Source organism: Sorex fumeus, unplaced genomic scaffold, assembly GCF_029834395.1.
Source record: "Sorex fumeus unplaced genomic scaffold, SorFum_2.1 ptg000029l, whole genome shotgun sequence".
Lineage (NCBI taxonomy): Eukaryota > Metazoa > Chordata > Mammalia > Eulipotyphla > Soricidae > Sorex > Sorex fumeus.
The window spans coordinates 18745335-18767393 of NW_026606086.1; the positions used below are offsets into that span (position 1 = coordinate 18745335).

Genomic DNA, 22059 nt, shown 5'->3' on the forward strand with positions numbered 1-22059 from the left:
TGCTCCCGCCAGGCGAGAAGCGGACAGCTCGGGGGCCTGAGGGGGCCTGAAGGGTCCTAAGGGGACCTAAGGGGGCCTGAGCGCGGCCTGAGGGGGCCTGAGCGAGGCCTTGGCGAGGCCCGGTCGCGGCCTGAGTGCGGCCTGAGTGCGGCCTGAGCGCGGCCTGGGCGCGGCCTGAGCAGGGCCTGGACGCGGCCTGAGCGGGGCCTGAGCGCGGCCTGGGCGCGGCCTGAGTGCGGCCTAAACGGGGCCTGGGCGCGGCTTGAGGCAGCCTTACTGGGGGCCTGAGGCGGCCTTACCGGGGGCCTGAGGGGGTCTGGGCGCGGCCTGAGGGGGCCTGGGCGCGGCCTGAGGCGGCCTTACCGGGAACCTGAGGGAGCCTGAGGGCGTATCCCGGGGCCTCAGCGGGGCCTCATCGGGGCAGTCCCCGGGCCTGAAGGGGCCTCCGCTGCCGCGCCGATGTTGTGGCCGCGCCTGGAGGCCGAGTGGGCAGCGCTGGCCTGGGAGCTGCTGGGCGCGTCGGTGCTGCTCTTCGCCGTGCGCTGGCTGGTGCGGCGCCTGGACAAGCGGAGCCTGGGCCGCAGCGGGATCCCGGCTGTGCCTCCGCGCGCGGCCGCAGTACCGGTACCGCACTCAGGTAAGGCGGCGCCCGCGTGCGCGCGCCCTGCCGAGCTCTCCTCGCCCTTCCCTGGCTTCGGCCCCGCTGCGGAGGGAACAGCCGGGGGCCGAGAGCCTCTGCAGGCTGCGGGTCCCGCCGCGGCCGGGAACAAACTTGTCCCCGTTAGGGAACTCCACGGAGTGGCGTACGGGATGCACCCTGCCCACGCCCGCCCGAGACTCGGGGGACACCCGGGCCGGTGCAGTGGCGCTGTGATAGCAGACAGAAGGACGAGGGAGAAGGGGTGAGTGTCCTTTTTGCACTCGAACGACTTTGTCGAGGAAAGCGGGAAACAACAATCAGATGACGCTTATCGTGTTTCAGGTTTTGCGTTTTGATCCCCCTGATAGTAGTTCGGAGGTGCTCTCGGCGTGGTGCCCCGAGGACCGTGCGAGGTTGGGGATTGAGTGTGCTTGGAGCCACCTCCCAAGCCTCAGGTGTCCCTGCGGGGAGTCAGCTTCTTTCCCTCCACTCCTGAAGTGCCCAGGTTCAGTCCCCGCTGCTGTCTGGTCCCTCAGCTCAGCCAAGTGTGGCCTAAGATTGTGCTCGGGTAACGCTGGAAAGAAGAAATTGTGGTGCGAGAGAACAGATCCCGGCTTGGGACTGCAGAGAAGGTTGAGTGTGACGCTGAAGGGCTGTGACGAGCAGTTCTGATGGACTGGTTTCGGTATCATGATTGATTAGAAACCTGCGTGATCAGCTCATGGAACTGCACGTGCAGAGTGATTCCAGAAGTTTAGGTCTGTGACCTAGCTCTCGTTGACTTGCAATAGTGAGTGCCCTGGCTTGGAAAACTCGGAAAGATGTCGCTTGCCACTGTGGGAAAGCCAGGTGATGGTTTCCCAGGAATACTCTTTTTTTTTTTTTCTTTTTTGGGTCACACCCGATGCTGCACAGGGGTTACTCCTGGCTCTGCACTCAGGAATTACTCCTGGCGGTGCTCAGGGGACCATATGGGATGCTGGGAATCGAACCTGGGTTGGCCACCTGCAAGGCAAATGCCCTACCCACTGAGCTATCTCTCCAGCCCAGGAATATTCTTTAGATAGTTAAGTTTTGTAAATTATTTTCTTAAATTCACAGTGTTCGTTTCTAGCATAATCACTCAAGTAGGGTAACAGCATTCCATCTATGGACCTATCTCAATTTCTTTACTTTTATTTATCTTTTTTAGTTTTTGGCTTTTTGATTCACACCCTGGGCAATGCTCAGGCGTTATTCCTGGCTCTACATTCAAAAATTACTCCTGGTGATGCTCAGTGGACCAGAATGAATACCAGGGTTTGAACCTGGGTCCGCTGCCTGTAAGGCAAACGTCCTATCCCCTGTACTATCACTCCAGCCCCCTTCCTTTGTTTTATTTTATTTTTGGTTTTTGGACCACACGCCACTGTGCTCATTTTACTTGTGGCTCTGCACTCAGGGATCATTCCAGGCAAGGTTTTGGGTAACATGTGTTCCTGAAAATTGAACCCAACTCAGCTGGCTGTGTGCAGAGCAGATCCCCTCTACTGTATGAACACCTTGACACCTTTTTTAAAAAATAAGAAAATACGTAATTTTATCATCAAATTGATATTTTCTTGTTTTTGATCTAGGTGAAATGACAATGGATTCTATCTTGGCTCAGTTGAAACTCCTAAATCCAGATGACCTCAGAGAAGAAATTGTCAAAGCTGGGTTGAAATGTGGACCTATTACATCAACCACAAGATTTATTTTTGAGAAAAAATTGGCTCAGGCTTTATTAGAGCATGGAAAAACATTGTCTTCACCTCCTTCTGAACATGAAGCTCTCAGCCAGGACACACAAAGGATTTTGAAGTCAGCTATAGGAAACTCTGCTGAGCATATCAATTTTTCTGAAGACAGAGATTTTGGATATAGCATGGGTTTGAATTTTCCAGAGGAAGATAGCGTGACATCTGAGACCTGCTCATTATCCAGAGGCATTGCTGGGGTTGACAGCCACAAAGCTGTGATGAAGATCTCTAAAGAGCCACTTCTGTACTATGGAGTGTGCCCACCATATGAGGATACTCCTGTGAAAAATGGTAATGTCCCAAGCATGATGTTTCTTACCAGGGTGTTGGTGTATGAACAGCATGGGGTGGTGGGGGTGATTTGTAAATCTATAAACTATATAGAAGAAGGGTTAGGTAAATCATAATCCCATCACCCCAAATTAACCGTTGTTAGCATTAATTTTGGTTTTGAGACCACACCCACCATTGCCGAATAACCATGTCATGCTGAGGATCAAATTGGAGCCTTCTGCATACAAACCATGCATATCAGCCCCAGGCTCTTTGGCTAGCATTTTAGCATTCGGTTAGCTAACCAAATTTTTATCAGTAAATTTCTCTGATATTTTTGTTTTGTTTTGAGGCCATGCTTGTTAGTGCTCAGGGCTTACTTACTCCTGACTGTACACCTAGGGATCCCTCATGGCAGGTTCAAGGACCATATTGGAAGCTGAGGATTGAACCTGGGTTTGCCGCATACAAGGCAAACACTACCCATTGTATTATTGCTCCAGCCCGACTTTACTGAATTTCTAATTTTTAAAAATTGGGTTCTAGGGGTGGGGAGATGGACTAGCACTCGGTTTGCATGAGGAGCCCCAGGTTCAGTCCACTAAGCACCACTGGATGTGGCCCCAAAACCAACCAAAAAAAATCAAAGATTGGATTCTGGTGCTGGAGAGATAGTACAGTGGATGCTTGCCTTGCACGTATTTTTTTTTCAACACAGGTGTATAACCAAACTTATTGTGCTCTTTTGTTTCACTAATGTCCTTTTTCTTCAGATTTTGAAATCTAAAGTAAGAAAAACAATCAAATGACTTGTTAAATCATTTTCTTATTAAGCTTAAAATCTTCAGGTGTGAATGAAATGATAATGACTCTTCAGTTTTTTATTTTGTTACTTTTTACATGCAGAAAGAATTCATGTTTTTGAAGACAAAAAGGAAGCATTGCAAGCTGTTAAAATGATGAAAGGGTCCCGATTTAAAGCCTTTTCAAGCAGAGAAGATGCTGAGAAATTTGCTAGAGGTATTTGTGATTATTTTTCTTCTCCAAACAAAACTTAGTGTTCTCTCCTATAAAAATAGAACCACTGTTTAATGGCAGTGGTAGGTTAAAGGTATAGGGGCTGGAGAGATAGCACAGCGGGTAGGGCGTTTGCCTTGCACGCGGCCAACCGGGTTCGGTTCCCAGCATCCCATATGGTCCCCTGAGCATTGCCAGGTGTGACCCAAAAAGTAAAAAAAAAAAAAGTATATTATATTAATCTGTCATATTACTATCACATTTACTCAGAATTGAAGCCCAGAATATGGGGTGGCCAAAGCACAGTGTGTCAAGTTATCTGGTCTGGGATGAACCAGGAACCATGAGGGTAGAGGTATTGGCGGGGTGGGGATGGATGTGTGCGGGATTTGGTCACAAAGCTAACACTGCTGGGGGAGGAGAGAAGGGCCCCACAGTTGCTCCTTCTATTCCCCTTTGTTTTTATCTCTTTCTTCTTCCGCTTTGGTCCTACTTCCCACCTGAATCTTCTGCTGCACCTGTTTTTAGGATTGTGGTCTCTGCTTTGACCCAGATGATCTTTCTTGACAAAATTCAGGTCACCTGTAGAAACCATATAGTTAGAAATCTGACTACATACCCCCTCTCTCGGAATCAAGTTCTAGGCAGGGACCTGTGTGGCCTGTTTCAGTCTCGTTGCTGAAATTCACCGTTTACCTGCTTACCAGGCTGACTGGTATTCCAGAAAAGACCCTCCTATCTCCTTTTCTCCGTCCGTGACTTGTTCATAGGTTCTTCCAGATGGAAATGCAAATGACTTCAGTCCCCTTTTTCCCTCTTCACTGAAGAGGGAATCATCCTAAAGTAGGTTACTCAGACATTTTCAGATTATAATTAATCTGTAATTAATCAGTTTGAACTCATTCTGCCTTTGGGAAACCTGTCCTAAGGGAAGATCCTGTGTGTATGTGGTTGTGTTCCCTTGGTCAATGTCTCTCCCCTCTTTGACAACTTTACAAAGTTTTTCCCGACATATAATCTGGTAGTGTATTTCTTTCTTTATTTTGGAGTGAAGGGGGAGCAGGTCACACTCAGCAGTGCTTAGGGTGTATTCCTGGCTCTGCCCCGGTCTCTGGTGGAGTATTTCTGTCTAGATCACATGTGACAGCATTGTAGGCTAGGACATAACATTCTGCTGCTACATAGTGTGTATTATAATTATTTCCAGCTAAGTTTTAAACTTCTTAGGAGAGATTTTGGTGTTTATCTTTGGGGTTTTTGGACCATACCCAGCAGTGCTTTGGGACTAGGCAGTGCCAGGAATCAAACTGGGGGTGACTAAATGCAAGGTTAGGTACCTTAAAGCTTGGACTATCTCAGACCCCAAGATTTTTAGGGGGTGGGGGCCATACCCTAATCATTGCAGAGTGTGGCCCAGAAACAACAAAATTTTATTTTATGTTATTTTATTTTATTAATGACTCACCATGAGATACAGCTACACTATAGCACTGTCCTCCTGTTTATCGATTTGCTCAAGCGGGCACCGGTAATGTCTCCATTGTGAGACTAGTTGTTACTGTTTTTAGCATATTGAATACATTACAGGTAGCTTGCCAGGCTTTGCTGTGCGGGCAGGATGCTCTCAGTAGCTTTCCAGGCTCTCCAAGCGGGACGGCAGAATCGAACCTGGGTCAGATGCGTGCAAGGCAAACGCCCTACCCGTTGTGCTATAGCTCCAGCCTGAAATAGATCTACTCAATGAAAATAGGAATCACGATCACAATCATCCTGTTGTTCGTCGATTGCCTCGAACAGGCACCAGTGACGTCTCCTTCGTCCTAGCCCTGAGATTTTAAAAAGCGCCATATTCAAGGCTCTTTCTTGGTTAGGAGAATGAGACCCATCATTGTTACTGGTATTGGCATACTGGGTACACCATGGGGAGTTTGCCAGACTACCGGGTGGACAGGTTACATTCGGTAGCCTGCCAGGTTGTCCAAAGTAAGAATGAGATAATAAGATGTCGCTTCCTGGAGCTGGGTTTTATAGTCTCTGGGTCTTGGCCGTTGATGGGATTACACGGCGCCAGGGGGTCAGTTGGTGGGTGTGACCCCTGCCTACTGGAAGATGGAGGATCTGGGTGGAGGATGCTCAGCCCCAATCCAAGCAGGCTTGGAGATCTCAGCCCTGGGACCCGCATGCCTTTGTTCCTCTGCCGGTACCTTCATGCATGTGGAGAGTGGTCTCAGCATGGTTGTGGCTGGTTTTGGAGGTCTTCGGCTGCCAGAGCTCTGCTCGGGGCAGATAGGGAAACTCAACCCGTCCCCCTCCAAGGGGCCCCGGCAAGGTTCCGGTGAGGACAACCAGGCGCGGGGGCAGGAGACTCTGCGCTGTTCTCTTCCAGGAGCTGGGTTTTGTAGTCTCTAGGTCTTGGCCATTGATGGGATTACACGGCGCCAGGGGGTCAGTTGGTGGGTGTGACCCCTGCCTACTGGAAGATGGAGGATCTGGGTGGAGGATGCTCAGCCCCGATGCGAGCAGGCTTGGAGATCTCAGCCCCGGGACCCGCATGCCTTTGTTCCTCTGCTGGTACCTTCAATATTCAAAGTAGGAATAAAACTCAGATATGGAGCTAGAGCGATAGTACAGTGGGTAAAGTGCTTGCCTTGCATGCAGCCAACGTGGTTTCATCCCCCCGGCATCCCTTAAGGATGCCTGAGCACCATCAGGAGTAATTGCTGAGTGCAGAGTCAGGAGTAAACCATGAGCATCACTGGATATGGCAAACAAAAACAAAAAATCTCATTTAAATCACTGAACTGATTAAATCATTCAGCTTACCAGCTCTTCCACAGAAACTAATTTAACTTTGACTAACTTCTAGATCCACTTCTTCCCTTACACCAACCCCAGAAATGTTCACTTACACACACCAGGGGTGTGCTGAGATAGTCTAATTTTATGTGGATTAAAATATCCAAAGTAGCAAGCACAGAAAGAATTCTGAAAGAGTGTATACGTTTCTCAACTCTTTCCATTCTTGCATTAACAGAACCAGTTTCAAAAGCAGTGATCCCTCTCCGAAATGGGACTACAACCAGGAGTATATAATTGTATGAGAAGTGATTTTCCAAGCTTGAGGGGTTCCAACATCAAGCTTGAAACCTAGTCATGAATAACTTTGTACTGTCGCAGTGACTAAGTTAAAAAATAGTAATAATTAGGGGAAACATCTAACTCCGCACATTCTTCCCGAGAGCAGCGGCGGTGGTGGTGCCTTCAATTTACAAATAAGGAAACTCGGGTTCCCAGGGGCAGCAGCTTAGTGCCGTATTAACAGATCGGACTGAAGCCCTGGGAGACTGCAACAAGTGACAGCGTGGCAGGGAAGGTGCCACAGCCGGCCGGGGTTTGACCCCCAGCACTGCAGATGTGATCTCTGAGCACAGAGCCAGGAGTAAGCCCTGAGCATCGCCGGATGTGCCTCCAAAAACAAGATTAAGAAGCTGAGCGATACTGGGACCCGTGGTGGTGGAAAATGGGCACTGGTGGAGGGATGAGTACTTGATCATTGTATAACTGAAACCCAAGCACAAAAATTTGTAAGTCTACAACTGTACCTCATGGTGTTTCACTAATAAAAATTAAAAAAAAAAAGAAGAAGCTAAGCCAGGGGCCGGAAAGCTAGTCAGCTAGTCCATTGGGCAAGGCCCTGGCCTGGCACGTGCACATCACATCCTGCCAGGAGGGAGCCCTAAGCCTCGCCAGGTGTGGCCCAGACACAAACCAGCCCCACACAGGTGAAGCGGCCGGATCTCTGGTCTGCACGCACATTCTGCCCATTACCTTTGCTGCTAGCTGGTAGAGGGTGGCCAGGACCATGCAGCAAGGCGGCTGTCTGCTGGAGACTCCACACGGCCAGGGCTTGGTCCAGGCATTCGGACTGAACAGCCTCCTCAACCTGGCTGTGGAGATACAGCTACAGACTTAGAAAATTTCATGATTACATTTCAGTCATACAGTGATTGAATATCCGTCTCTCCACCAGTGCCCATTCTCTACCACCAATGTTCCCAGTATCCCTCCCACTACCCCCACCTCTTCCTACCTCCTGCCTCTGTGGCAGGTACATTTCCTCTTACTCACTCTTTCCTTTGGGGAATAAAAAAATTATTTTGTGGGTATTTAAGAGGCCTTTCTTGATGGTACAAGGGAACCATTCAGAGCTGTGAATCACACCCAGCCCTCCCTTATGCAAAAGCATGTACACTGTCCCTTTGACCTGTCTTTGACCCCTGTAGGAGAGATTTTTTTTTTTCCTTTTGGGTCACACCCGGCGATGCTCAGGCTTAGGGATTACTCCTGGCTCTGCACTCAGGAATCACTCCTGGTGGTGCTCGGGGGATCATATGGGATGCTGGAAATCGAACCCGGGTCAACCGTGTGCAAGGCAAATGCCCTACCCCCTGTGCTATCGCTCCAGCACCTGCAGGAGAGAATTTTTTTTGCTTTAAATGTAGCATATAATGAATATAGTGGACATTTGTGAAGTTAAATACTCTGTCCTTTTTTTTTATAATTCTGTCTTAATGATAGGTGGCTTGTACTTATCTGAGTCAGAAGCAGTGAACAGAGAGCGAGCAAACAGTTACAAAAATCCGCGCACACAAGATCTCACTGCTAAACTTCGAAAAGCTGTGGAGAATGGAGAAGAAGATACTTTTCGTGATCTCATCTGGAGTAATCCTCGGTATCTAATTGGGTCAGGGGATAACCCAACCATTGTACAGGTAAGCCTGCTTTTCAGCATTGTTAGCAGAAGACTGTATTTTCACAAATATGATCTCATTATCTGGTTGGTTTTTGTTTTCTTTACCAGGAAGGATGTAGGTACAATGTCATGCATGTTGCTGCCAAAGAGAATCAAGCTTCTATCTGCCAGCTGGTTCTAGAGACTCTAGAAGACCCCGAATTTATGCGACTTATGTACCCAGATGACAACCCAAGCATGTTGCAGAAACGTATCTGTTATATTGTTGATCTGTACCTGAATACTCCTGATAAAGTAGTAAGTGTGCCTTTTTGCGTCTACTTAGTGGAAGTTATAAGCCAGTCTTACAGTTAAAACGAGAATTGTGTTCCTAGTATTAAGCATTTAATGAATCACCATATCACATTCATGTGCATGTAGAGGATGAGAGAAGAGTTTAGAGGGCTCATATAAGTTTGATTGGAAAAAAAAACTTGCACACTCACACCAGAGTTCCACTCCATCAACGAGGGTGTGCATAGTCTCCAAGGAAACATCCCTCCTAGCCTTTGTTAGGAGACTCCTGAGCTGGACTTTGGTTGGAGTGTGTGGATGAATGCCAGAAATTAAAGAGAAAAGAAAGTTTAAAAGTTCTGGTGCCATCTACTTCAGTGTTCTGTGCGTATCCGCCTTGTGTTGGCTGCATGCAAGTGAAACACCAAAACACCTATACTATCTGGTCCCTGAGTAGAAACATTTTGTTTTTTTAATAATTTTGTTTTGAGACCACATCCAGAGGTGCTCAGGGCTTAATCCTGACTCTGCACCCAGGAATCACTTCTTGGGCACTATATGAAGTGCCAGGGATCAAACCCAGGTCACCCGTATGCAAGGCAAGCTTTCTACCTGCTGTACTAGCACTCCGTCCCCAATTTTTTAAATTATTCTTTTAAAAAATTGTTTTCTTGGCCACACCTAGCTTTTTTTAGAACTTACTCCTTGCTTTGTATGCACGGATCAGTCCTGACATTGTTTGGGTGACCATATGGAGTGTCAAAAATGGAACCAAAGTGAGCCACATGCAAGACAAGTGCCTTAGTCCCTATATGATCTCTCCAGTTCTGAATTGGATGATTTTACTAGTGTATAAGGATTCTTATAGTAGACGAGTTACATAAGGGAAAATTCAAATATAATTTAGAATTATAAATTCTTGGTAGAACATGGGAGTTAGGAAAGTTGTGGTTAGCAGGAGAGGAAATTTATTAATATAGAATTGTGCCCTGCATGCACATATCTTTTATTTGTTTTTTTGTTTGGTGGGCACAACACCCAGCTGTGTCTGGGGCTTCTTCCTCTGCACTCAGGATCCCTCTAGGCAAGCACGGGGGACCATATATCATTAACCTCTAAGAGTAAGAATCATTCATTATTGACCACAAGTACTTAGGCTATTTGGAAAGCAAAGAGCTCTCGAGTATGTGTGGATAAAAAGTAGGGCTGGATTAGCAGGAATGTTGGAAGAACCCATAGAAACTTGTGTAGGAGAAGGAGCTTCTGATAGGAATGAAGCAAGTAGTAGTTTGGACCTAGTTAGAAATACGTGTGTTCAGGACCAGAGCAATAGTACAGCAGACTTGCACATTGCTGACCCTGGTTTCATCTCTGGTACCCCATTTGGCCCCATCACTCCCACCTCTGTGAGACTGAGTTCACAGCCAGGAATAAGATCTGAGAACAGCCAGTTGTGGACCCCTACCAAAATAAAGGAAGGGAGAAGGAAAATATACTGTGTGAAGGAGAGAAGAACCAAAGGGAGTAGAAAGTGAGAACTCCTGAGTTCAGATACTCTGAATGCCAAAGAAAGACAGGCAACATAGGAGTGTAGCATCCTAACTTTCACAGGGCTGTAGCTTGGACCAGAGGGCTAGAGTGGTCTCAGGCAGAACATTAAGGAAGGAAATCAGGGACTAGAGAGATAATACAGTAGGTAAGGTGCTTGTCTTGTATGCAGCCTACCTAGGTTCAGTCCCCAGCATGCCTAGGGTACCCTGAGTCAACCAGGAGTGATCTGACTGCAGTGCTAGGAGTAAGCCCTGAGAACAGTCAGGTTTGGTCAAAGGGGAAAAAAAAAGATGAAAATCAAAGGAAGTCTACAGCATAGCTTATTTAAGTAAAGCTTTATTGGACACAGCCACCATTTTCTTTTGTTTTCTTCTTTTGTCTTTTTCTGGACAACACCTACAACAGTGTTTGGAGACTTCTCTTGAACTCCTACTCAGGGGATGTGGCAGTGGGAATTGAACCCAGGGCTCTAGCCTTTTGAGCCACCTCCCCAGTCTTCCACGCTTATTCTATCTTGCTTACAACTAATTTCTTACATTTTTTTCCACTCAAGACCCTGTTCAAAAAAATTGTTTTGCTTTTGTGTTGGACCACATTCAGCAGTTCTCAAGCATAACTCCTACCAGGACTTGGGTGACTATATGTGGTGTCAGGGATCAAACCCAGCTCAGATGTGTACCTGCTGTACTATCTTTCTGGCCAAGAATTCTTTCTTTGTTTTGGGGGCCCACATCCATCTGTTTGTTTATTTACTCCTGGCTCTGCACTCCTGGCAGGGTTCAGGGAACCAGATGGGATGCCGAACATCAAACCTAGATCTGCCATGTGCAAGGCAAGTGCCCTATCCACTGTACTATCACTCCAGCCCCTGTCCAAGAAATTTGTATGTGACTCCAGGTATATAAACCAAGCACTTACTGATAATAAATAAATTTATTTCAAAACAATTTTTGCAACCCCTACATTCAATTTAAACACCCCATTTGGGGTTCACAACTTTAAGAAGTTAGGGTTTACAATTTGCGACAATAAGTGAGGTTGTTCAGTAGCTCAGGAATCCTACCAAATCTAAGGTGTTTACAGTCTGGCCATTTGCTCTGGGAGTGTGTGGGACCCAGCTGTGCTCGGCTTATTCCTGGCTCTGGGCTAAAGGAAACACTACTCTGAAGCTCAAGATAACAATAGGGATGCCAGGGATTGATGAGCTGTATTTGAGTCAGTGGTACCTCTGCATGAGATCCCAAAGTCACTTGGTTTCACAGCTTTCTGGTTCAGGCACTGTTACTCTAAAGTCCACTGGTCTGTAAGCAGTGGTGAAGGTGCAGCTGTGGGAAAGGAGCCCAGGAAAGACAATTTCTTGAGTATCATCCAGGAGTCAGGAGGGGAGAATATTTTTTAAATTGAATAACCATGAAATACATTGCTACAAAGTTTTTCATGATTGGGTTTTAGTCATACAATGTTCCAATACCCATCCCTTCACTGGTGTACATTTCCTACCAGTGTCTAGGAGGGGAGAATTTTATTTATTCCATTAATTAGCTGCTACAGTTTTTTTGTTTGTTTTTTGTTTTTTTGGGTTACTCCTGGCTTTGCACTCAGAAATCACTCCTGGCGGTGCTCAGGGGACCATATGGGGTGCTGGGAATCAAACCCGGCTCGGCCACATGCAAGGCAAACACCCGACCCTCTGTGCTATTGCTCCAGCCCCTATAGAGTTTTTAGCAAAGCAAAATCAGAGTGTTTTATCTTTATCTAATTATTGCCTTCAACTTCATCTTATGTTTTATCTTTATCTGAATATTGCCTTCTACTTCATCTTATTTTATTTGTGGTGTTATATTTGTTTGTAGACTACAATCAGTGGTACTCATTGCTTACACTTGGTGCTATACTCAGGGATCACTCCTTTATGGCTCAGGCATTATATATGCAAGCAGAGATCACACCCTGGTAGGCCATGTGCATGGCTAGCACGCTACATGCTGTACTATTGTCTCTCCAGCCCCTTTATTTCACTTTGTTTTGGGGCCACATCTGATATTACTCAAGGCTTACCCTTGGCTCTGACACTCAGGGTTCACTTCTTGCTGGCTCGGGGGACCATATGGGGTATCAGGGATTAAACCTGAGACAGCGTGTTCAGACTGTACTGTCTCCAGCCCCTTTATTTCACTTTTTTGTTTCGTTTTGGTTTGGGGATCATACCTGCTGGTGCTTAGGGCATACTTCTATCTCTGCACTGGGAAATAAATCCTGGCAGTGCTCAGGGGACCATATGGAGTGCCTGGGATTGAACTTGGGTTGGGCATCGCATACACTGCAGGTGCTGTACCCATTGTACCATTACTCCAGCCCCTATTTCACTTTTTAAAAAATTATTATTTTCTCTTAAGAGCAGTGACCTGTTTTATTTGAATGAGGGAAGATTAGAGATACACCTGGAGACATTCAGGAGCTATTCCTGTTCTGTGCTTGAGTGACCTCAGACAGTCCTTGGTGCCAGCTGGAATTAGAACCAGGGTATCAGCCACCATTAGCAAGACTAGTGACTTACCTCCTGTACCATCTCTCTTGCCCTCAATTTATTTTGTGGTTCATAGAATGGAACCGAGGGCCTCACAGATGGCAAGGCATGTGCTCTACCATTAGAGCAAAGTCCCCAGCACAAGTAAATGCTTATTTTATTTGTATTGTTCTTAGGCCAAATCTAGCAGTGCTAGTGACCATGTGCCAGGGATGCAACCCAGAACTCTGCATGCAAAGTATGTCCTTTAGTGTCTTCCTGCTCCCTTTCAGTTTTGTGTTTTGGGGCCAAACCTGGCTTGTGCTTAAGGTTTATTCCTGGCTCTACACTTAGGGATCACTCCTGGTAGGTTCGAGGATCTTGTGGGTTCCAGGGATTAAACCCTGATTGGATTGTTCACATGAGAGGCAGGTGCTGTACTATTTCTCTCACCCTCTTCTTTCACCTTTTGAGCATTAATTGCACTTTATAGATTTTAAGGACCCTGAATAAATAAGGCTACTGTTTACTGGGCAAGTGTTAAATCCCTGCTTGGTTGTGAGCCCTTTAATGAACCTGGATGTGGGCACCAGATAGGTATGGACCAGGGCAACTAGATGGGGTGCTGGACTTGAGCCCTGGCAAAAAGTAGCTATAAAGAGAAGATACTTTTCACTGTAAAAATGACATCTTGGGGGCTAGGAATGTAACTCCAGTGGTAAAGCACAAGCCTTGAAGATAGTAAAGCCCTGGATTCAGTCCACTTTAGATTGCATTAGCTTGGTTGGAGCGTTTGCCAGAAATAGCACATATGATTTTATTTATTTATTTTAATGTTTATTAGTGAAACACCGTGAGGTACAATTGTAAACTTAAAAATTTTTTGTGCTTGGGTTTCAGTTATACAATGATCGAGTACCCATCCCTCCACCAATGCCCATTTTCCACCGCCACTGATCCCAGTATCCCTCCCACCCCCCAACCCCCCATCCCACCCTACCTCTGTGGCTGGGCATTCCCTTTTGTTCTCTCTCTTCCTTTGGGTGCAGTGGTTTGCAAAAGAGGCATTGAGTGGCAATTCTGTTTGGTTTATAGTCTACTTTGAGCATGCATCTCCCATCCTAGGAGGATCCTCCCAACACCCTTTATTTGGTGCTCCCTTCCCTGTCTGAGCTGCCTTTTCCCCTAGCATGTATGGCTGGCCTTCAAGGCATGGAGTAAACCTCCTGGTACTTATCCCGGCTATTCTTGGGTGTTAGTCTCCTATTTTGTTACTTTATATTCCCCAGATGAATGCAGTCTTTCTATGTCTATCCCTCTCTTTCTGACTCATTTCACTTAACATGATACTTTCCATGTATTACCACTTGTATGTAAATTTCATGACTTCATCTTTTCTAACAGCTACATAGTACTCCACGCACATATGATTTTAGTACTCACTGGAATTGCACACTTAAATGCAATGGCCAGTAAGCACCATATCCAAGTGTATGAAATTCTCTATTATGTTTATGGGAACAAAGAAGATAAATAAGACATAATTGTTCTCTTCTGCAACTTTCTCAGGGCTATGATACGCCATTGCATTTTGCTTGTAAGTTTGGAAATGCAGATGTCGTCAATGTACTTTCATCACACCCTTTGATTGTAAAAAACGCAAGGAATAAATTTGATAAAACTCCTGAGAACGTAAGTACTTATTCAAATGCTATTTCTCTACAGTATTGGGCATGAGAATACATGAAATAAGCTGGGAATGTGGTTTGGTGGTAGAGTACATAGCTTTCCCTACGTTTGATCCCTTGCACCACCAAAAAGAGAAAATACGTGAAACTGTTGAATCACAGCAACTTACTGGTGATTAGTTGTGTGGATTTATTTGCTTTGTGGTCGTACTCCTCAGAACTCAGTTCAGAACTAAGGAAGATGATCTCTGTGAAGATACGTATATAGAGCCAGAAGGGATTGAATTGCCTTAGTCTGCTGCTTCACTTTTTCTGAAGCTGGTGATTAGTTGTTCTCAACACCTCACAGTCTTTTATTATTTCCTTTCTTCGTATACCTCAGTTTAACCAGAAAGAACAGAACATGTAGTATGATGAGGGTGATTATGATGCTAAAAAAGCTGACATGTTCAGCTCAGTGTGTACCCAGTACTGTTCTTTCTTTTTTTTCTTTTTTTTTTCTTTTTGGGTCACACCTGGCGATGCACAGGGGTTATCAGGAGTTACTCCTGGCAGTGCTCAGGGGACCATATGGGATGCTGGGAATCAAACCTGGGTCGGCCATATGCAAGGCAAACACCCTACCCACTGTGCTATCTCTCCAGCCCCCCAAGTACTGTTCTAAGTCCTTCCCCTGTATATTCTCCTGACCCATACGAGTCTGATAAAGTCGACCTTGTCATTATCTTCATTGGCAGCTAAACAGATTGCCTTAGAAAAGGCAGGGGTATATCTAAATCTGTGCAGTAGAAAAGAAAGTGAATCTCACAAGAACTGAAAGATGTGTCTAATTTGTGCCATGTGTAGGAGCTGTCAGCTATCCTGGAAGTACTTGCTTTTGGATCTTAATCTGGTAGCAAATGTCTTCTTTGTAGTTCTCTAGGGATGTGTGTGTGTGTGTGTGTGTGTGTGTGTGTGTGTGTGTGTGTACACATTTGTGTACATATGGCCATACTGCCCATGTCTATAAAGAGTTCAGGAAATAAAAATGATGAAAAAGAGACAGATAGTACTTGGTAGGGTTTTTGTCCTGTATCTGGCTCACCAGGTTTTGGTCCCCAGCATTTCCAGGAATATAGAAGCGAGTAACTCTTGCACATCACAGGTGTAATCCAAATCCACCTACTTCTCCCCCCCAAAAAAAATTTTTTTTCAGATAATTTTTTTTCCTTAAATTTTTATTAGTGAAACACCATGGGGTACAGTTGTAGACTTACAAATTTTTTTTTCTTTTTGGGTCACACCTGGTGACACACAAGGGTTACTCCTGGTTCTGCACTCAGGAATCAGCCCTGGCAGTGCTCAGGGGACCATATGGGATGCTGGGAATCGAACCTGGGTTGGCCGCGTGCAAGGCAAACACCCTACCCTCTGTGCTATTGCTCCAGCCCCCTTACAAATTTTTGTGCTTGGCTTTCAGTTATACAATGATCGAATACCCATCCCTCCACCAGTGCCCATTCTCCACCACCACCAGTCCCAGTATCCCTCCTACCCCCCATCCCATCCTACCTCTGTGGCAGGGCATTCCCTTTTGTTGTCTCTCTCCTTTTGAGTGCTGTGGTTTGCAAAAGAGACATTGATTGGCAATCTTGTTCCGTCTATAGTCTACTCTCATCATGCATCTCCCATCTCCAGATAATTTTAAAACTCAGAAGTTACCATTGTTTTACATATACACATCTGCATATTATTTCAACATATAATTGCAGTTAGCAGGCCATAAGGACAGAGCACTTAGTGGGAGCACTTTTTTTTAATAATTTATTTATTTCTTGAATCACTGTGGAAAAAGTTACAAAGCTTTCAGGTTTAGGTCTCAGTCATGCAAATATCAAACACATTTCCCTTTACCAATACTTATTTTTTACCACGAACCCCAATAAAACCCCACCTCCCACCCCTCCCAATTCCTGTGAGGCAGATGAGTTCTTGTTAACACTCTATCTACTTTGACTAGATTCATTGTTTCGATAAAAGGTGCACCATTATTATTTAGAGTTTACCCCCCCCCCCCCCCCCCCCCAAATCAGACATGCTGAAAAAGCGTTGTGAAATGATTTGCTTTCTACAGCTGGGTTCAAAAATTAAATGTTGTTGCTCGGCCACTATTGCGGCCGCACGGTTTTAGATTTCTGCTAAAAGTCAGATAATTAAGAGATTGGTTTCTGTGCTCTGGAGTCGTGGCCGTGCCAGAGAGCCGCTCGTGGGGGGCAGCTGGTGACCTCGGTAGGGCGTGAAGGACGGGCCGGAACACCCCTCTTCCCATGAGGTTTTCGTCATCCCCAGAGCCCCGGCTCATACCTGCTGTCCACAAGGCTCCCATGTGGCCGCCATCTTTCTTTCCAGAGAGGAGAGGGCAAATGGAGCAACACCCTTTCCCCTCCGGGCAGGCATGATGGTATGGATTAACACATAGTCCGTTCGCTTTTCTGGGGAGCACTTTCTTTTTCTTTTTTTTTTTTGTAGCTTTGACATCTCTTGGAAATATTTTTCTAAAATGTTGTTGCTCTAGTCACAGTATACACTGTACAATTTTTATTATTTCTCTCACAGGTTGATAAGAAGTTATACTTTTATGCTTCCTTCTTGCAATTTAGTTATTATTTCAAGCAGAAACTTTCTAAGGACTAAGAAATTTGACTCTCACACTACAACATTAAAATGCCTGTGTTGGTGCCTGAGCTATAGTACAGCAAGGGGAGGGCATTTGCTTTGCATGCAGCCAATCCTTGTTCTATCCCTGGAATTCTATATGGTCCCCTGGGCACCTCCAGGAGTAATTTCTGGGTACAGAACCAGAAGTAACCCCTGAGCATCACCGGGTGTGACCCAAAAGCCAAAATAAATAAAATAACCTATGTTGGGGCTGGAGAAGTAGTATAGCAGGTAAGGCACTTGCCTAACATGTGGTCAACAGAGGTTTGATCCTGAGCAGCATATATGGTCTGTTGAGCACTGCCAGTAGTGATTGCTAAGCACAGAGCCAAGACTAAGCCCTGAGCACTACTGGGTATGAGTCCAGAACCAAAAATAAATAAAATACCCGTGTTCTGGGCCAGAGAGTTCAATAGGCTGGAGTGCATGCTTTGGATGCAGGAGGCCTGGGCTCAATCTCCAACATGACTGCAAGGATCTCCTGAACACCACCAAGTGTAACCCAAACTTCACAGCCCCCTACAAAGGAAAGAAAATAAAATTCACCAAAGATGTCAGTCTTTTTGTTCTGACCACTTATTCTTTCTTGCTTTTGTTTTTATTTTTGGACCGTACCCTAGCTTATTCTTGGTTCTGCATTCAGGGATTACTCTCAGAGGGGCTCAAGGGACCACATGGGGTTTCAGGGATTGAACTCAAGTCAACTGCATGCAAGGAATATGCCTACCCTCTGTGCTATCTCCCCAACTTCATGACCTTTTGATCTTTTATAAAATAGTCTTTTGTAGGCAACAGAATCATGAATATCTATATAACTTTGTAATTCACAGTGATTTAATTTTTTTAAAAAAGTAAAATAATCTTGGGGGCTGTAGCAATAGCACAGCGGGTAGGGCATTTGCCTTGCACGCAGCCAACCCAGGTTCGATTCCCAGCATCCCATATGGGCTCCTGAGCACCACCAGGAGTAATTCCTGAGTGCAGAGCCATGAGTAATTCCTGTGCATCGCCAGTGTGACCCAAAAAGCAAATAATAATAATAATAATAATAATCTCTATGGACTGGAGCAATAGTACATATGATAAGGCAATTGCCTTTTATGCAGCCAACCCTGGGTTCATTTGATGCTAAAATGGTCACTTTAGCACTGTGAGGTCTTCTGAGCATAGAGCTGAGAATAGCCTCTGAACACTATTTTTGGAAAATAGGGGGTGGTCTAGAAGAAAGATTGCAGTCAACATATTTTGTTGGGGCATTCGCGGCTGCGCGACCTCTTATTGTCTAGTTCTCGCTCTCGGAGAACCTAGTAGGCTATCGAGAGTATCCTACCCGCACGGTAGAGTCTGGCAGGCTCCCCATGACGTATTCAATGTGCCAAAACCCAGTAACAGTGATGGGTCTCATTCCCCTGGCCCTGAAAGAGCCTCCAATGCGGCACTTGCTAAAATCTCAGGGCTAGGACGAATGGAGACATTACTGGTGCCTGCTCGAGGAAATCGATGAACAGTAGGATGACAGTGATATTTTGTTGGTCTATGGGTCAAACCCAGCAGTGCTCAGGGCTTACTTGTGGCTTTGTGCTTAGAAATCACCCTTGGTGAGACTTGGGGAAAGAACCAGGTGTGGTTACAGGGGATCTAAATGTGACCTACTATACCATCTCTTCAGTCCCTCAGCATATGTTATTTTGTAGGTTTTATGAAGTACTCAGCATCCCATGCTTATTTTGTTGACTTTAAATGTTGCTTTTGTTACACAGTTTTAATAGTATGTGATAAATTTTGAGTTCTCACTTAGTCTTCCTTTTAAATAGGTTATTTGTGAAAGAAACAAAAGTAAATCTGTGGAGCTGAAGGAGCGGATTAAAGAATATTTAAAGGGTAAGCTGAGAAACCAGTATCTGGAATATGAGGCCTAGCATGGAGAAAGGCCAAGATGGCATTTGCTTTGATGGAACAGATCTTTTCCCTCTTCCTTGAATTACCTGAGGACACGGTTCCTGTGCTCTTCCTTCAGATCCCCTCTTAGCATGCCATTTTGATTTTCTAACTTTCCAGCTTGACTTTTATTTCCATTCAAATAATCCCTATCTCAGAGCCTTGGGCTTTTCCTGAGAAGCCAAATTGCCATTGCTCTTCTTGATTTAATCTCCACAGACTTTTTTTTTTTTAATTTAAGATTTTTATTAGTGAAACACCATGAGGTACAGTTGTAGATTTACAAATTTTTGTGCTTGGGTTTCAGTTATACAATGATTGAATACCCATCCCTCCATCAGTGCCCATTGTCCACCACCATCCACAGACTTCTTGTCCCGCAGGTACTTTTGTGACCTCTTCTTAGATACCGTAAGTTGAGGGGGGAAAGAAAAACAAAACAGGAAGAGCTTTCCTTGAATCCCCTTGATCAGTTGGTTGATCTGTCAGTGGATACCTGGAGAAGCTGAGATGGTTTCTTCCTCTGTTTTCTGGCCTGTGGCTGCTCCTCCTGCAGTCTCACTGTCCCTGGACCTATCCTACTAGATGAGAGCTGGAGTGACCCAGTGGAGCAGTCCGTACTTATGTAGTAGTTCAGTTAGCTTTCTGCAGCTAATTCTTCTCTAGCCAAAAATTCTACAAGACATGGCTTGAGTGCCTCCAGGCATGCAGGCTTTAGGAAAGTAAAGGAGCTCTTTCCCCACTATCCTCTCTGCTGTTACAGTGAGTTTGTTAGGGAAGCAAAAGTGCCTCTCCTGCCATCTTGGCTGGAGTTGATTTGCAGGACAGTGCAATACGTATTTGATGCTCAGTGATGTGTTTTTCCTCTTCTGTTTCCGTGCCTTTCCACATTCCCCGTGATCTCCATTGAAGCAGAGGTTAGCAGATGCTCACCTTGTTGCTTCATACTTTTGTAAATCAAGTTTAATGGGGCAGCACCACATCTGTTGGGCATATGTGTCTTGCCTTTCCCACCTTTCTTCTTTCCTGATTTCACTTTAGGTGTTGTGTGCTTTCCAAACCTGTGTTTAGCGATGTATATCCAATCCTGTAAAATGGCTCAAAGAGACATGGGTCTGAGAAATAGTAGAGTGGGTAAGACCTGGATTAAATCTCTGGCATCTTATAAGGTACTCAGAACACTACAAAGAGTCATTCCTCGATGCAGAGCCAACAGTAACCCCTAAACAGTGCCAAGTATGGCCCCAAAACAAACCAAAAAAAACAGAAATAGATGTGATTTCCAAAATTTATATTTTGGTACAACTCTAGCCTCTTAATCCTTTCAACTTCCTGTAGGTAGGAAAGTGTTTTCTGCTCCCTCTTTCTTTTTCCTTCTTTCACAGAAGAAGAAAGTGAGGCTGCTTACTGAGTGTGTGACCCAGACTGGCCTTTTGACTTGGTGCTTTGACTGGAGATTTTCCAGCTTTTTCATCATTGAGGTTGTTTTCTTTGTTTCACTTGTACTGTCCATGATGTGATGAACATTTTTCTCAGACTGGAACAATTTAAATTTAGGGTTCAGTCCTGGGGTATCTTCTCTTCCCAGGCCACTACTACGTTCCACTCTTGAGAGCAGAAGACTCATCTTCCCCAGTGATTGGGGAATTGTGGACTGCAGACCAGGCAGCTGAGCACTCACCTGACCGCCACAGTTTCGGAGGCCCCAGAGACCCTGTTTTGACCCTGAGAGCTTTTGTGGGACCTCTGAGTCCATCCAAGGTGAGCTGTGGAATTTTCTAAAACTAGCTCCTAGCTCCTGCCTGTTCTCACCAGAACTGCTGGGTACCCTTCCCTCTTGTTTTGTACATGATCTAGGTCTAGTGGAACCCCAATGAATTGGGGATGAAGTTTCAAAATGTTTGCAGAACAGTATGACTATTACTTGTTTATTAGTAATACTTTGTTGTGTCGGGTTTGTTGTGAGAGCAAGAAAAAGATATACTTGGGTTACCACATCCCTCATGTCATCATGCCTGGTTCTCCCTCCATGCCAGTGACCCACAACCATTTAAGGATACTGTCCACTAGCAACTTTCTATGTGCAGGCTCTAAAATTCACATTCCATACTAACCTATAGGTATCTTTTCTCTTATTAAAAATATTCTCTGGGCCAGAAAGAATGGACTGAGCACATGCTTTGCAATATTAGAGGCCACGGTTCAGTCTCCAGTACCACCTGGTCTCCTGATGACCACCAGGTATAACTCAAAACCAAACACCACAAGATGTTCTCAGGGTCCCAGTAATATAGTGCTGGAATTCATGCTTTATATGCTGGACACCCTGGTTCTCTTCCTGGCACCACATGGCCCCCAAGCACCCACTGTACCCAGAGTAGCTGCTGTGCATTGCTGAGTATGGCTCAAGAAACAACCCACAAAAATAAAAAGTTCTTAGGTCAGGGATGTGGTTCAGAAGTAAAGCACTTTTCTTGAATATATAAGTCTTAGGTTCAGTCTTTGGCACTGCAAAATATAAAGCCAGCTGAAACCCAATTATGAACAGCTTTGTAATGGTCTATCTCACAAGTATTCAATTAAAAAAATTTTTTTTAATTTTTAAAAAAGTAATGTGGAGTTCATGCCCAATTCAATCAGCTTAATCAATGGCTGAATAAATAGCAGTATTCTTATGTTTGTTTATATATATATATATATATATATATATACACACACACACACACACATATATAGCACTAGCACTGTCCTCCCATTGTTCATCGATTTGCTTGAGCGGGCACCAGTAACTTCTCACAACAAATTATAAGACTTGTTGTTACTGTTTTTTGGCATATCGAATACGTCATGGGGAGCTTGCCAGGCTTTGCTGTGTGGGCGAGATACTCTCGGTAGCTTGCCAGGCTCTCCGAGGGGGGCAGAGGAATCAAACCTGGATCGGC

General features: G+C 45.2%; 1 protein-coding gene across 1 annotated transcript in view; it reads left to right on the forward strand.

Moving 5' to 3' along the window:
* Positions 1-356: 356 nt before the first annotated feature.
* Positions 357-22059, forward strand: part of ANKLE2 (ankyrin repeat and LEM domain containing 2) — a 28174-nt gene continuing 6471 nt past the window's right edge. Inside the window, exons 1-8 of the mRNA XM_056115534.1 lie at positions 357-637; positions 2257-2712; positions 3601-3714; positions 8290-8483; positions 8573-8761; positions 14364-14486; positions 18994-19060; positions 20706-20878. Of these exons, the coding sequence (XP_055971509.1) occupies positions 460-637; positions 2257-2712; positions 3601-3714; positions 8290-8483; positions 8573-8761; positions 14364-14486; positions 18994-19060; positions 20706-20878 (1494 nt within the window). The 5' untranslated portion in view covers positions 357-459. The remainder of the gene's footprint in view (positions 638-2256; positions 2713-3600; positions 3715-8289; positions 8484-8572; positions 8762-14363; positions 14487-18993; positions 19061-20705; positions 20879-22059) is intronic.